The following is a 14,227-nucleotide window of genomic DNA, read 5'->3' as shown; positions in this document are numbered from 1 at the left end:
TTATACATGAAGTCTCGATGGAGTTTTATCGCCAAAGACTATTATTCAATCATGTTATATAATATTGTCATGCGTTTTTAATAAATTCTTACTTTCACATCTAAATCTGAAATCATTGAATCTCTCCTGATTGAAGTAATGGTGTAATGGCTCTAGAATACAGACACCACCAGTGTTTAGACTGGGACTGTGTCTCTGTCTGTCTTTGTCTCTCTCTGTCCATCTGTCTGTCTTTGTCTCTGTCTCTCTGTCTGTCTTTGTGTCTGTCTTTGTCTCTCTCTGTCTGTCTTTTCTCTCTTTCTCTCTCCCTTTCTTCCTCCCCAACCGGTGCAGACAGATGTCCGTCCTCCATAGAGCTGTGTCTGTCTGACATTCCTGCCTGTTAAAGGGAAGTTTTTTTCGTTCCACTATGTGCACAAGATTGCTGCTGCTACTCATGGAGGAATTGTTGGGTCTATGTAAACCATAAATAAGTCATAGAGTGTGGTCTATACCTACTCCATATGTAAAGTGTAAGATAGGAGATAACTTTTGTTATGATTTGGTACTGTAAATAAAATTGAATTGAATTGAATTCAAGTGTTCCTATGAGCACCACCGCCTTGTGTTATAAAGATCTGCAGCAGCCAGACTCCCTTTAACTGCAGCAGGGTGTGACTGCAGCGGGTCTGCCCCGCTCAGTCCTGGGTCTGGCTCTCCCGTGCCTCCCTTCCCTTCAGCGGGCCCAATAGTATGGCCTGAGCCTCCAGGAGTGTGTTGGCTGCCAGGAAGCAGGTGGTGACAGACCCCACTGCCCCTTTGCAGCCTCTCGGCAGTGGAACTTCCTGCAGAAGTCAATGTACAAGCCATCCTGGACCAGGTGAAATGTCCTCCCTACCACCACCTTATCTGTGGCCGTTCCCATCTAGATCAGTTTGGACCAGATGGGGAGCTCTCTGCCTCATGTTATTGGAGGTCGAAGATAGAAGCAAAGCTGGATCTAGGTCTGATCACCAGATCCAGCTATGTCTGGTTGCTGTTGGAGTCTAAGCTGAAGGAGTTTCCGTCAGATGACGTGTAACGACACATTTTGTGTCATTCAGCAGATTTCAGGAGAGCATGATGATACCAAATGAGAGGGACCAAACACCGTTGATCTAAACACAATGCCCACACAGCCATGGCACAGACCTATGAAATCCATATGTGCCTATATACTATATTTGATTACCAGTAAAAAAGTCCTTGTTGTAACTTTAAACAAGATAAAATTAATAATGAAACAGCAACTCCTGTCCCTCCCCAGTATGTTTGGTCTCAGTATTGTTATACATATAATATATGTCATATTGTTAATATTATTATATGTTCACTACTGCTCATCTAACAAAAAAAAAAATATTTGAGAAAGGGAGGCGGCTGATTTCCCGTCCAAAGCGAAGACACAATCAGATAAGCAGCCTTATGATGTGTTGCACAACTCGATCCCATCATCTATGTGTCATGTCATTGTCTTTAGCTAACACAGTTATCAGCAAGATCACATGGTATGTATCTAAGGCATAGCTCATCTGTTGCCGTTCTGCTTGTTTACCTGGCAGTGATGAGTCTGTCAGGGGTGGAGGAGGAGGGCTGACGGGGGCCTGTGTGCCCTCAGCCTCATACAGCCAGTCAGTGGGAGACTGAGGACCCAACACAGAGATCACCCCAGGGCCCTGCGGCCCCCTGCCACCAGGGGAGGTAAATGTGATGTCTGGCAGCTCGTTCCAGGACTCCACCAACAGATTACTATCAACCAGGTTCTCTTCCGCCGGACCTGACCCATGGAACTGTGGAGTCGGGGCGGTTGCTGTCTCCACTGGGAGCTCGAGCTGGGGGGTAGACAAGCTCAGATTAGACACACTTAGTCAAACTTTTACAAAACAGGTTTTTATGCATTCTTTTCTGTCTTCCATGCAGCTTCCTTCTAGTAATGTCAGTATTAGTTCATTAAACAATGAAAAGCGACTTCCAGAGACATGTTTGGGACAGTAAGACAGCAGTTGGTCTGTAAATTTGGTCATATTCATGATCCATATTCCCCACGTAGCACATTATCAGCTGACTATCTAGGCCTTCAATATTAAACACCTGCCAAAAACTGCTCATCTATGAGTATGAGGGGACAACCGAATGGATCAGTAACCAAAGACAGTGAACTCCGTGTAAGAAGGAAAGGCTGGGGTGGTCGATGGGTCAAACAAACACTTGACTATCAGCTGGGATGTTGGTGTTTGTGTCCTGTGTGAAAACCAAGAATCAGCATTGACTTTTTTAAAGCTGTTACCCATCCATGAAGTTGACTTTCTTACGTTCCTCACGTAACGTTCTTAACTAACGCCACAAACCTTAGTTTTTTTTAACCCAGACCATCATCTTTTTCTAAACTTAACCATGTAGTTTTGCTGCCTAAATCTAACCTAAGAATTAGAGCGACAAAAAAGGTCCTGACCATAGCAGCGCTAGGAGTGGGACAAAATATTGATACGCCAAAATAAGGCATTACATTCTCTTGCGATACATTATCCATACACTGGAGCCAAATATTAATAGTATAATAAATGTGTCATTTTTGCATTCATTTATTCGTTTTTGTGAGTTTTCTGTATATTCTCTCTCTCTATATATATATATATACTGTATATATAATATAAGTAATCTTAAATTGTAATGATGGCACACATGGGCATGGAAAAGTTGCAGCCAGTGTTTGTGTGTGTGTGTGTGTGTGTGTGTGTGTGTGTGTGTGTGTGTGTGTGTGTGTGTGTGTGTGTGCGTGTGCGTGCATGTGTGTTACTAAGCTAATATGCACTTTGTTGTACATAGTTTGATCTCAGAAAATGACACCATAATGCGAATAAATTCATAATTGATGCTTTCTGTTGTTTCTTCTTCAGTTACAAAAATATCCTGATGTGTCATAGCTGAATGTCTGTATCGTGAAACCATTTTTATCTTTGGCAAGACATCGTGATCATATCACATTTGCTACGTCCACACTGCAGGTCTTAATGCTTAAATCCGATTCTTTGTTTGTCTGTTCACATTACGTCTATAAATGTGGCCTGTCTACAGACTGCTGTGTGAACAGCTCACGCTCCTGAAGTGACCCGCATGCGCAACAAAACACAATGGTGTTTACGGAAGCGAACATGGCAACAGCAACCGGTATTGTAGGACTTGATGAAACACTAATGAGTTCTAAAACATCACTCTCCCTCCACTGGCCGCCTGCTTCACTGATGCCCTCCATGTTTGTTTTGAATCTGTTCCTGGCTCCCACCTGTGGCACATCTTTTTTTTCAGTCAACTTTATTTGTCATTCATTTACAAAACAGTGTTGCGTGGGTCAGTATGACATCAGTCATAAGTCACATTAAATGTGACCTGGCTGTTCACATTCAAAAAAATTCAGTAGTGCATTTAAAAGTGGCCTAATTCTGATTGAAAATGTCCGATTCAATGCGACTTGTGCTCTTCACACTGTCAAAAGCAGGTCAGATATGGGTCACATACAATATGAGTGAAAAAAATTGGATTCAGGTCACTTGGAACTGCAGTGTGAACGTAGCCAATGTGACTTCATGTGTGCCTCCTATCCCTAAACAGCGAATAGATGATAACAGCCTTCTGAACCTACTGTAGCCGTATCTATGAGGCACTCAGTTGTCCCTACACCAGGACTTGGTGTAAAACTCCCTCGTGCTGTGCTAGCTGGGCCGCGTCCATCGCTTATGTAATGCTAGTCTTCCTTGTAGCAGTCCGACATGGGGACTCATTCTCATTAAATACTGAGTCCAGTTGGGTATTACAAATGTGAAGTGAACTGTTTCTTCAAAATAAGGTGTTTTAGTCATATTCATCAGCTGAAGACTGAGGTTATCCAAGTACTAGCATTTTTCCAAACAAGATAAAAGCAGCATTACTTGTATGTTTTCCTCAACTGGGAACTCTTTGGAGCGGCTGTCTTCTGGAGTCTTTGGGTGGATTTCCACAGGTGGAAAGACAGACTTTGGTAGAAATGCCATTGTGTCATCCTGCTCACAAATCTGACTCAGTATTCTGCTTTCCAGGGCTGTACCAAAACAAACAACAGAAGTTTGCAAATTAAGTCTAATTAAATAATACAAGTTGGACTCACAGGAAATGATAGAGATTTATAAACCGAAGTTGACAAAGCTATGGGAAATGCATCCCCACAAATGTTTTTGGCATACCATACAAAGATACTATGCATGTACATACATAAGTAAAATGATCACATTAATGGAGTTTCTCATTCTTCTTTTCTCTCTTGCATAAACGTGCTTTGACTTTTGCTGCAACAGTTTCCATCATACTTCCCTTCAGTTATATTTAGCGTAGCCTTGTGCTGTGGGGGTCGTTTGTCTTTACTTACTTACCATGAAAGTTATGCTATATTAGCTGCCAGTTTTTCCTGTTTGCATAGTAACCATGGATACGCAGACACCTATCACTGGATTACGGCTGAAATAATTTCATTTGAATTTGATGATTATGGATCTGAAGTTATATTCTAAGTAGGAGGTCAAAGATACTGCAGTGAAGGAGGTTAAAGGTTGAATATGGAGAATAAATGGCAGATTTAGTCACCAACAACGTAATTAGTGAACCCAGAGTTTATTAAAAGAGTGTTTTAAAGACTTACCTACTGGCCCCTGTACCAGCTCCTCTCATAGTAAAGTCCATTCAAGTGGATTACTAAAGTCAATCCCAAAGGAAGGAGCCCATTGGTGCTTTGTTTTCTGTGTAGGGACTCTTCTCATGCTGCTGCAGAGGTTTGGTTTGGTTTGGTTTGGAGTTTTTTTTTGTCATGTCAGATCAAACTGACTGGACTTTTACTTACTTTTTACTTACTGCAATATCTCTAAAATGATTCAGTGGAAATGCTTGGTTTTGTGTCTTTATGTAGTCAGAGATGCCCTTATATCAAATGTAGCAGTCATTGTTGTACATACTGTATTGTAGTATACATAATTCACATATTTCCTTCCGCTCCTTAAAGGTTGAATATGTAGAATTTTTATTAAAATTAAAATATTTTATATATTTTTTTAAATAATACACCATGCTGCATTTTGAGGTGTACAGAATGAAAGTATTGCTTTTCTAATAGCGTTGGGCGTTGCTGGATGCCAGGGTTGTCTGTTGTTGGGTGCAGCTACTGTAGGCTGGCACTGGGTGAAATGGAGTTTGCCAATCCTGCAGCTGCTTCGGAGCCTCAGTGAAGGGGGCGTTATTTGTCCCAGCAGCTGAGTGAGCGGAGACGGGCAAAAACCAGAGTCAATATAGGCAGAGCATTCACTCCATGGACTGAGAGAAAGGAGAGAAACGCCATTAAAACGCACGCCCAAATGGCTACGTTTCCCCTTGATCGCTAACATCACTTTCATCTTTACTTAGCTGGAACGGCTAATGCTAACGGCTAACGCTAACTGTCAGTCAAGCTCCTTTGTTTTTAACAAACATTGTCTTGCTATTACTTGCTGCAACAAACCTGGAAACCCGACTGCTGGAATAATTTTTTGTTGTAGCGACTACGATCATGATCATTATTTTCCATATTCAACCTTTAATATAGTTATAAAAATAAACATATTTTATTTGTATTTCCTTCACAATAGCTATTTCTTACATTTACATATACAAGTTGACATTTACTGCAGCTAAATATGTAATGTATACATATTGTATTTGATTGTATTCATTCTTTCTATTCAGTGTTATTGTTCATTTTTATAGGCTAATTTATATATTTCTTTATATATTGTTCTATACAAGAACGGAGCAATTATAATGAACAAATATTTCAGGATGAATAAAGTATTTCTATTCTATCGTAGTGTCATTGTTCTATGAATTATTCATTTTCCCCAAAAAAACTAAAAGAAATCAAAGAATAAAGACATTTCTCTCATGATTAAGTGGTATTTTACCTCTCGTGAATTTCATTCAATAATGGTATTTCCATACATATATATAGTCTCTATTAACACAAATTTTTTTTGAAAGCTAGACTTTGTGATCTAAAGATAAAGATATTAAAACATTATTTTTTACCTTCTCAGCTTCCGTTGAAACCCAATGGTTTATGGAAGATTTGTCATCATGCAAATGTAAATAAGAATTTGTATTCAATGGTGTACCAGCTTAAATAAGCCTAAAGGTTACATAAATATTATAAATAAAATAAATAAGACACCAGTATGATTATGGTTAATGAGGTGTGAGAAGACATTAATTGCTTACTAGGCAGTGCCCTGAAGTCATCTGTGAGAAAGACATGCTCGTCATCAGGATCAGAAGCAACAACATCCATCTGAGCCTGGAACTGTTCGTATAGAGGGTCAGTCTCGTTCACCACTCCAATCACAAACACTTCGATCCCCTCTGCGTGGGCCTCTGTGGCTGTTTCTTCAAACTGCATGACGTCACGGGGGTCGGCCTGGCCATCTGTTAAAACCACAGCCACTTTCCTCACACCGGGACGCGACGCCTGGAAAAGCTGGTTGGCTCGATGAATGGCGCTGCCCGTGAAGGTGCCCTCGCCTAGGTAAGGCATCTTCCTGACGGCGGCCTTGATGTCCTCCTTGCTGGACTGCTGCTGCAGACTGACTACCACCACATCCACATGGCTGTAGAGCACCACGCCGATCCGACTGGCTTCTCGGCTAACTGTCACGCGGTCGATAACAGCGTTCACAAAGTCCTTCACCAACTCAAAGTTTTCTGGTCCCACACTCTCAGAGCTGTCTATCACAAACACAAGCTCAAGAGGGCTCTCTCTGCACTTGAAACCGCAGCCTAGGAAATAAATCGCTCATTATCAATTATAAATGTCAAAAACTACAGGGATGGATACAAAAACATGAACTATTGTGAAACAAAGCTTTGAAATAAGTACTATCCCTGTGCATCTTATAATCATACCTGATGGAACAAAATACACTGCAAGTCCCTGCATACACTGAGTCTGGGGGCTTTGAAGAAAGAACACAACTGCTTTGTGTAAACTTAAACAGTTATCCGACACCAATGTAAAGCTGTGAAAATATTAATAATATATTTATTTAACTGATATATATTTTAGGTGAGCCCTTTTTTAGGTGTCTAAAATACGTTTAGCTGCTGCTACCGTCCACAGCAGTACATTATTAGTTATTAGTCAGTGCGTTTACATGCACATCAGTGACCCGAAAATGGCCTTACCCTGGTTAAGGGACTAATCGAATTATTGAAATTCCCTTCGTATACATGAGCAGGGGGTTGAATGGGAAAATGACAGGAGTAACTCAACCTCCTGTACAGAAGATAGCGCTTCTTTAACATACATCTGTACAGAATACGCCTTTTTCTTCCAGTTGACCTTTGTCAGACTTTTTGACAGAATCACGACAGAAATTGATCTTCTTGGTAGTGATGTTTCTTGCCATAGCGAAGTCCTCCCTCGGTTTAAAGTTAACGCGCTGTTTTTCTCACGTTGTTTTCTGCGCCGTTGATTTCTGGTTTATTCTATTTCCCGGTCAAAAGCCACCTCCGCAGAGTGGCAAGGGAGGAGCTCCAACCCTGTCACATGCGCAGACGAAAAACCCGATAATAATCCGGGTAAAGCTTTTACATGCAAGAGAACTCCGGTTACTAAAGTATTCTCTAGGTCTGTCAACCGGGGTATGAGACCTCCAATTGTTCCCGGGGTACAGTGGTACATGGTGTTTAGGAAACCCGAGTTTGCCCATAACCCGAATATAATCAGGTTTTTAAACTGCATGTAAACGCACTGTGTCTGCCCTCTGTCTGCCTCTCCAAACTGGCGGTGTGCCGACATCCATCTACTGTTGGTAACACACTGACTATTGATGTACTGTTACTCATACAACCACACAGCAAAAAAAATCAAAATTATCCCTTGAACCCGCTGAAAAACATGAACAAATGTGTAATTTACCACAGATTTCCCTTATAATCCTGATGACCTCTTCTCTCTGTGTACAACAACAAAAGGAAAAAAGGTCTTCAATTTGAATCTTAAGATATAGAACTGTTCATTGAGTCATTTGTGCCAGCCACTTTACTCACTGTCAGTCCTGGGTCTCCCTTTTCTCCAGGTCTCCCCTGTAAGATAAAACTCAGATTAGTCAGTAGAATGATGACATAGTACGTACAAGAACATGTGAGCTTAAGTAAGGGAGGATAGCGCAGTATTCATGCTGAATGTTGACAGTATAGGATGTGACACGTGCAGAAATCAGTTTGTTGGTTTGTAGTCCGTTTGAGTTCTGTGGTTGTTGGTTTTGTAATAAGAATATTAACTGGAGTCAAGAAGTCAAGAAAGTCAAGAAAGACAACCAGACGGCATCTCTCTTGTGGGACAGTAATTTCCATGGAGAATACTGTGTATTACAATGATGATTGGAGCCTGTATTTATGACATTTTTTCACGATGGAAATGGACACCAACATGCTATCAGGTTCTGTTTGACAGGCTACTGTATATTACCATTTGTCCAGTGGATCCATGTTCTCCATAGTCTCCCTTGTCTCCTTTCTTTCCCCGGTCTCCAGGGATGCCTCTGTCACCCTGTTTGTGTGTACATGTGTGAAAGCATTCTTTATTTCAGCAAATATGGAGCACTGGTAACCAGAGGCAATATGTCACAGGCCATGCAACCACTGGCACTGTTGTTATTACCTTCTCCCCTGGCAAGCCGTCCCCTGGTGCCCCTCGAGGGCCCATCGGCCCCTGAAACCCAGGCTCTCCCTAAAAATAAAGATGGATGAATTGGTAAGTGTGACAGTAGAGAGTATCATCAGCATATAGAGTCATCCTGAAGTCCTGTCCATTGAGTCAAACGGCACATTGATTGATTTGATGTAACTTTTTGAGACTGATAAGTTATCAGGCTAACAACTTAATAGGGGACATAGTTGAGCCTTACAGGACCAGATTATGGATCAAAAACAAGCTCAGCTCCAGCTGAATCTTTAAAAAAAAAGTACCCATCATTGGTGAACAACATGATATAGTTGAAATACCAATTTTCCAGTGACACAAGACCAGCTTTGTCAAGTGTTTTTATTACCCACCTTTGGTCCCTGGATGCCCTCTCCTGGAGGCCCTAGCAGGCCTGGTGGACCAGGCTGTCCCATAGAGCCCTGGGGATACAATACATCACAGTAATTGTAAAGTTATAAGGCTAATATCATTATGATATGCAGAGGGCATGGTTTACAAGAACAACTGAAATTGTGTAACCTTCTTCATATTGTATAAAAAGACTAACCTTTGGTCCGTAAAGTCCAATTCCAGGAGGACCTAATGGCCCTCGCACGCCCGCCATGCCTCTGTCCCCCTGACACACAGACAAACATAGTAAAAATGTGTTCTACTACTAACCCATATTATACAGCACTTTATACTTTTTGGTAACACTCACTGTGAATTTTAAATGTGCAATGCCACATACACACACACACACCATTCAGAATTATATTCTATAGCCATTTGTTGTGAAAGAAATGTGGATCAAACTTCAAGCATTTTCGAGTACCGTATGATCCCTGCACGCACACACACACACACACACACACACACACACACACACACACACACACACACACACACACTAACGTGCAAAGAGATAAGCCATAGTTGTAATAAGAAATAATTTAAGCCTGCTTTCAAAAGAGTCTGCCCCTCCGACTTGGGGCATAAATTCTGAAGGCAGCAGCCTCTCCTGCTGTATGGTAAGTACAACTGATGGTTTAAAGACCTCCACATGTGGACATGAAGGTTCTGACGGGTTTGTATGTAATAAGCATGTCTTTTACATACTGAGGAGCAAAGCCATTTAGAACTTCCTACAAAATCAGCAGAGTTTTAAAATCAGTGCAGAGATCCAAGAACAGGTGTAATGTGCTTTTACACATTTTGAATCAACTGTAGTCGCTGCACAGCTGATGTTGGGAGGCCAGTGAATAGACCATTACAGTCTGCCTGTTATAAATGCATGTATTAGTTTGGATGAGTCTGATTATGATAGAAAGCTTCTGATTTTTGAAATGTTTTAGATGGTAGAAAGCTGGTATTGTGAGATGATTGGTCGCTGTCTAGGATTACACCCAGATATAAAGCTTCATTTTTGCTAATGACAGAGATGTGAGATTAATGCAAATGTTCTGTCTCTGAGCCTTTGCACCAAAGATGAGCATGTGTGACTGTCCTTCGCATATTTCAAGAAACATCGGTCCAATCGACTTCATACCTTGAATTCATGAAGTAAGATTTGTGCCTCACCTTAGATCCAGGTACTCCTTTCCCTTCAGGCCCCATCTCTCCTTGCAATCCTGGTAAGCCAGGCAGCCCCTGATGATTGAGGAAGAGATGTTCATTTAGGCCTGTGAATGTTCTCATTTGTCCAGGTCATCGTTGTCCCTCAAGAAATTTTAGTCAAAAGCAACTAGACTTGGTTATTTGACTAGGAAGACGTTCATCAGTTCATGTACGCATGTGACCAGGCTGAGACTGGTCCAACTATCTGGTGTGGAGATCCGGGTATTTAACTTCTCACAAGGCCAATGATGTCACTGGAACCCTTTGTGCTCCAAGTGCCAACGACCATCGTTAGAGTGACAGTTGTTGGTGGGAAGTAGGTTTCGACTTCGTTATTGCTCTATTGGGTCTTAACGACAAGTCATTGGAGATGTTTATCTAGGGCGCACTCACACTGTCCATCTGTACCGTGCCCCGTGCTTTAGGGTACTTGTCCCCCCCTCCCTCTCCCCCGCGGGCCAGGCCAGTTTGTACTCACACTACCTGGGCCTCGGCGGAATGCTTCTTGCTGCCTTTACGTCATCACGCCGTAACACGTCACACGCATTGATTGACGTCATCGCGATGTGTCGCTTTGTTTACAAATCTTTCCATAGACCTCGTAGTTTTTGTGCATCTTGTCGACTGTTTTTGAATCTTTTCATCGACCAAATCTGCAGTAAACACTCCACCTCCGCATCACACCAACGTGAACCTTTCGCCACCATTGTTTTAAATGTCCGCACATTTTTTCTATGTCCCAACATGCGCACATAAAATGATGTCAGAACCGGCGTTGGCCTCGTGCTCATACACGTGCGCACGCTCGTGCTCGTACATGTACAAACCTGCTTTAAAATCCCACTTCTCCCAAACGGGCTGTGGCTGGACCGTACACACACAGGTCAAGACTTTACCTATGAAACGTGCTTGGGAACAATACAGATGGACAGTGAGAGTGCGCCCTTACTAACCTGTCTGTAAGGATACTAGATTTGCCTGTCTTGTTCCTAGTTCATTTTGTCATGTTCCTGGTTTGTTTCCTGTTTTGTTTTGTAGTTCTCTCCTCTTGTACCCTGTTGGACCAGTCCCAGCCTGGTCAGATGTGTACATGAACTGATGAAGCCTCTTGGATGAGAGGTGAAATGTCTTCCTAGACAAATAACCAAGTCCAGTTGCTTTTGACTGAAATTGCTTTGGAGATGTGTCCTTTCTTGTTTCTCTTCCTGTGTTGATTGCCCTCTCCAGCTTTGTCTTGTCTATATATACCCTGGTCCCCTTTCGTTCCCTGACAGTTAATCGTCACTATTTGAGGTTTGAAGCTTTTTCTGTGTGGAGCCTTTTTTGCTCTTATGCTTTTTTTACTTGGATTAAACCAGTTATTCTTTTAGTTCTCTTCTCCTGCCTGTGATGTTCTGCATTTGTGTCCTCCTCTCTGCTTAAACCATGACACTGTCTTTCTCATGCACTGATGGTAAGGATACTACAGTCTTACTCCTCCTGGTTTCCTCTCACCTGTGGTCCTGGGAAGCCATCTCCCTTCATCCCTGGTCGCCCCACAGGTCCAATATTCCCTTTGTTACCCTGAAGACAGTCAAAATACTGTAATGTGATATTACTCTGATATAAAAAATTCCCACAGCAATGAGGTGTGATACTTAGCGCTACCTTCGGCCCAATGATTCCTACTCCAGGTTCCCCGAGAGGTCCAGTTGGTCCTACAGGCCCAGGATCTCCCTGTTATTTGGACAAGTGAAGAATTAACACATAATTATGGCCCATAATAGCTCAGTCCATAGGTGACTTGGCTGGGAACCGTAGGGTCGCCAGTTGGAGTCCCTGTGTGGACCATGAATGGAGTGTGGACTGGTGGCTAGAGAGGTGCCAGGGCACTGCTGAGGTGCTGTTGAGCTGAGCTGCTGATACAAAATTTTGGCGATCAAACTATGGAGGAGTTGATTGCACAGTGTGTATCTCCAGGGGGGGAATCACCTGCTGAAACTAAAATACAACATGGCGGCTGGCACCACAGTGGTTAGAGCAGTCCCCCCGTGTAAAGAGGTAGTAGGTCCTCGAGGCAACGGCCGTTAATTTGACTCCGACCTGCGGCAATTTGCTGCATGTCTCCCCCTCTCTCGCTCTCACCCCATTTCCTGCCTGTCCTATATAATAAAGGCTTAAAAACTGCCCAAAAAAACCAATCTTTAATAAAAAAAATTTAAAAAGAGAGAGGGCGACTAACTGGGAAAAACAGCTCAAGTGAAATTCCCGCATAAAATCCTCCCAGGGTCTATTTCGGCAAATACACTCACTAAATAAGCCATTGAGACAATTTTTGTGTAACAACTATTAATGGAGAAATCCCAGAAAGTTGCTAACAGCAGAATGCGGCTAACAGTGGTTAGCTCAGGCAGTATGGTGAACGCATTAAAGCGTCTTCTTTAACCTTCACCGTACAGCCCCGAGCTAATCACTGTTAACAATTCCCGGCTGTTAGTGGCAGTTAGTGACTCTACCGGATTTCTCCGTTAATGGTTGTTACACGAAAAAAATTGTCTCGATCGATTATTTGATGAGTGTATTTGCCGAAAAGGACCCCGGGATGATTTTACGCCGAAATTACACTTCAAGCAAATCCGATGGGCTGTCAAATGCTTTGAAGACTGGTCTCAGGATAAAGATGTAGTTTTAAACCGTTAAACAAAGGATCAAATCTCTGTCGATAGTACTTTAACTACGTAACATTCCTTTAACATTGTGGTACTTTTACTCACCAAAGTGTATTACAGAGGACTGCAGGCTAGCAAACATAGATGTATACAATGCAGACTTCTAAAACGTTTTTTTATGATGTTTGTCAGACCATAGGGATGCATACATGTGTGTTGATGAGTAATGGTGAATACAAACATTTTTCCCATTAAATTTAATTTGTTATTGGTGTGTGTGTGTGTGTGTGTGTGTGTGTGTGTGTGTGTGTGTGTGTGTGTGTGTGTGTGTGCGTGTGTGTGTGTGTTGGGGTGTGTGTGTGTGTGTGTGTGTGTGTTTCTGATTTACTGGGTGTCATCACCTTTGATCCAGGTAAGCCACGCCCAGCAGTTCCAGGTAGGCCCATCATTCCTGGACTGCCAGGCTCTCCCTGAACAAAAGGGTCAATCAAAATGACATTAAGCTGCTGGAAGTAAATGTTTCTTTCAAGACAATTCAAGCAAAGCAAATATTTGTCATGTCTTTTGTTAAACGTAGTACAATGTTTGTCACGAGGGCTACAGTAGAGGCTTCCATCAGTGAAGGCATTAAAGAAGAAGAAAGAAGAATTACTTTATTGATCTCGCAACGGGGGAATTGAATTTTTATTTTTATTATTAATCATGTTACACACACAGGCCCGAAATACACACATGCACAACCAGGACCTATACATGCAATTCTCCTCCTATTATGGGTCACAATAAGCAGACCCTGGGTGGAGGTGAGGTGGGTGGAGCAAATCTGTCCAGTGTCTGTGGTTCAGTGTCTGTAATAACAGCAGGACAGTCCAGTGTCTGTGGTTAATTCAACTGTCTGTTATAACAGCAGGACAGTCCAGTGTCTGTGGTTAGTTCAGTGTCTGTAATAACAGCAGGACAGTCCAGTGTCTGTGGTTAGTTCAGTGTCTGTAATAACAGCAGGACAGTCCAGTGTATGTGGTTAGTTCAGTGTCTGTAATAACAGCAGGACAGTCCAGTGTATGTGGTTAGTTCAGTGTCTGTAATAACAGCAGAACAGTCCAGTGTCCGTGGTTAGTTCAGTGTCTGTAATAACAGCAGGACAGTCCAGTGTCCGTGGTTAGTTCACATGTCTGTGATAACAGCAGGACAGTCCAGTGTCCGTGGTTAG

General features: G+C 42.3%; 1 protein-coding gene across 1 annotated transcript in view; it reads right to left on the bottom strand.

Annotated features, from left to right (window-relative positions):
• The window catches only part of col28a1a (collagen, type XXVIII, alpha 1a), a gene marked incomplete at both ends in the record, with an annotated part of 41,572 nt that overhangs the window by 559 nt on the left and 26,786 nt on the right, over positions 1–14,227 (bottom strand). Inside the window, 13 exons of the mRNA XM_083925081.1 lie at positions 1,574–1,850; positions 3,945–4,093; positions 6,289–6,843; positions 7,985–8,021; positions 8,116–8,151; positions 8,537–8,617; positions 8,729–8,797; positions 9,124–9,192; positions 9,321–9,389; positions 10,334–10,402; positions 11,864–11,932; positions 12,017–12,085; positions 13,419–13,487. Coding sequence (XP_083781207.1) covers positions 1,574–1,850; positions 3,945–4,093; positions 6,289–6,843; positions 7,985–8,021; positions 8,116–8,151; positions 8,537–8,617; positions 8,729–8,797; positions 9,124–9,192; positions 9,321–9,389; positions 10,334–10,402; positions 11,864–11,932; positions 12,017–12,085; positions 13,419–13,487 — 1,618 coding nt within the window. The remainder of the gene's footprint in view (positions 1–1,573; positions 1,851–3,944; positions 4,094–6,288; positions 6,844–7,984; positions 8,022–8,115; positions 8,152–8,536; positions 8,618–8,728; positions 8,798–9,123; positions 9,193–9,320; positions 9,390–10,333; positions 10,403–11,863; positions 11,933–12,016; positions 12,086–13,418; positions 13,488–14,227) is intronic.

The sequence above is a fragment of the Echiichthys vipera genome, assembly GCF_963691815.1.
Source record: "Echiichthys vipera genome assembly, chromosome: 13".
In the NCBI taxonomy this organism is placed as follows: domain Eukaryota; kingdom Metazoa; phylum Chordata; class Actinopteri; order Perciformes; family Trachinidae; genus Echiichthys; species Echiichthys vipera.
Note: the sequence above shows the minus strand (reverse complement) of the source record. Positions and strands in the feature narration are given on the sequence as shown.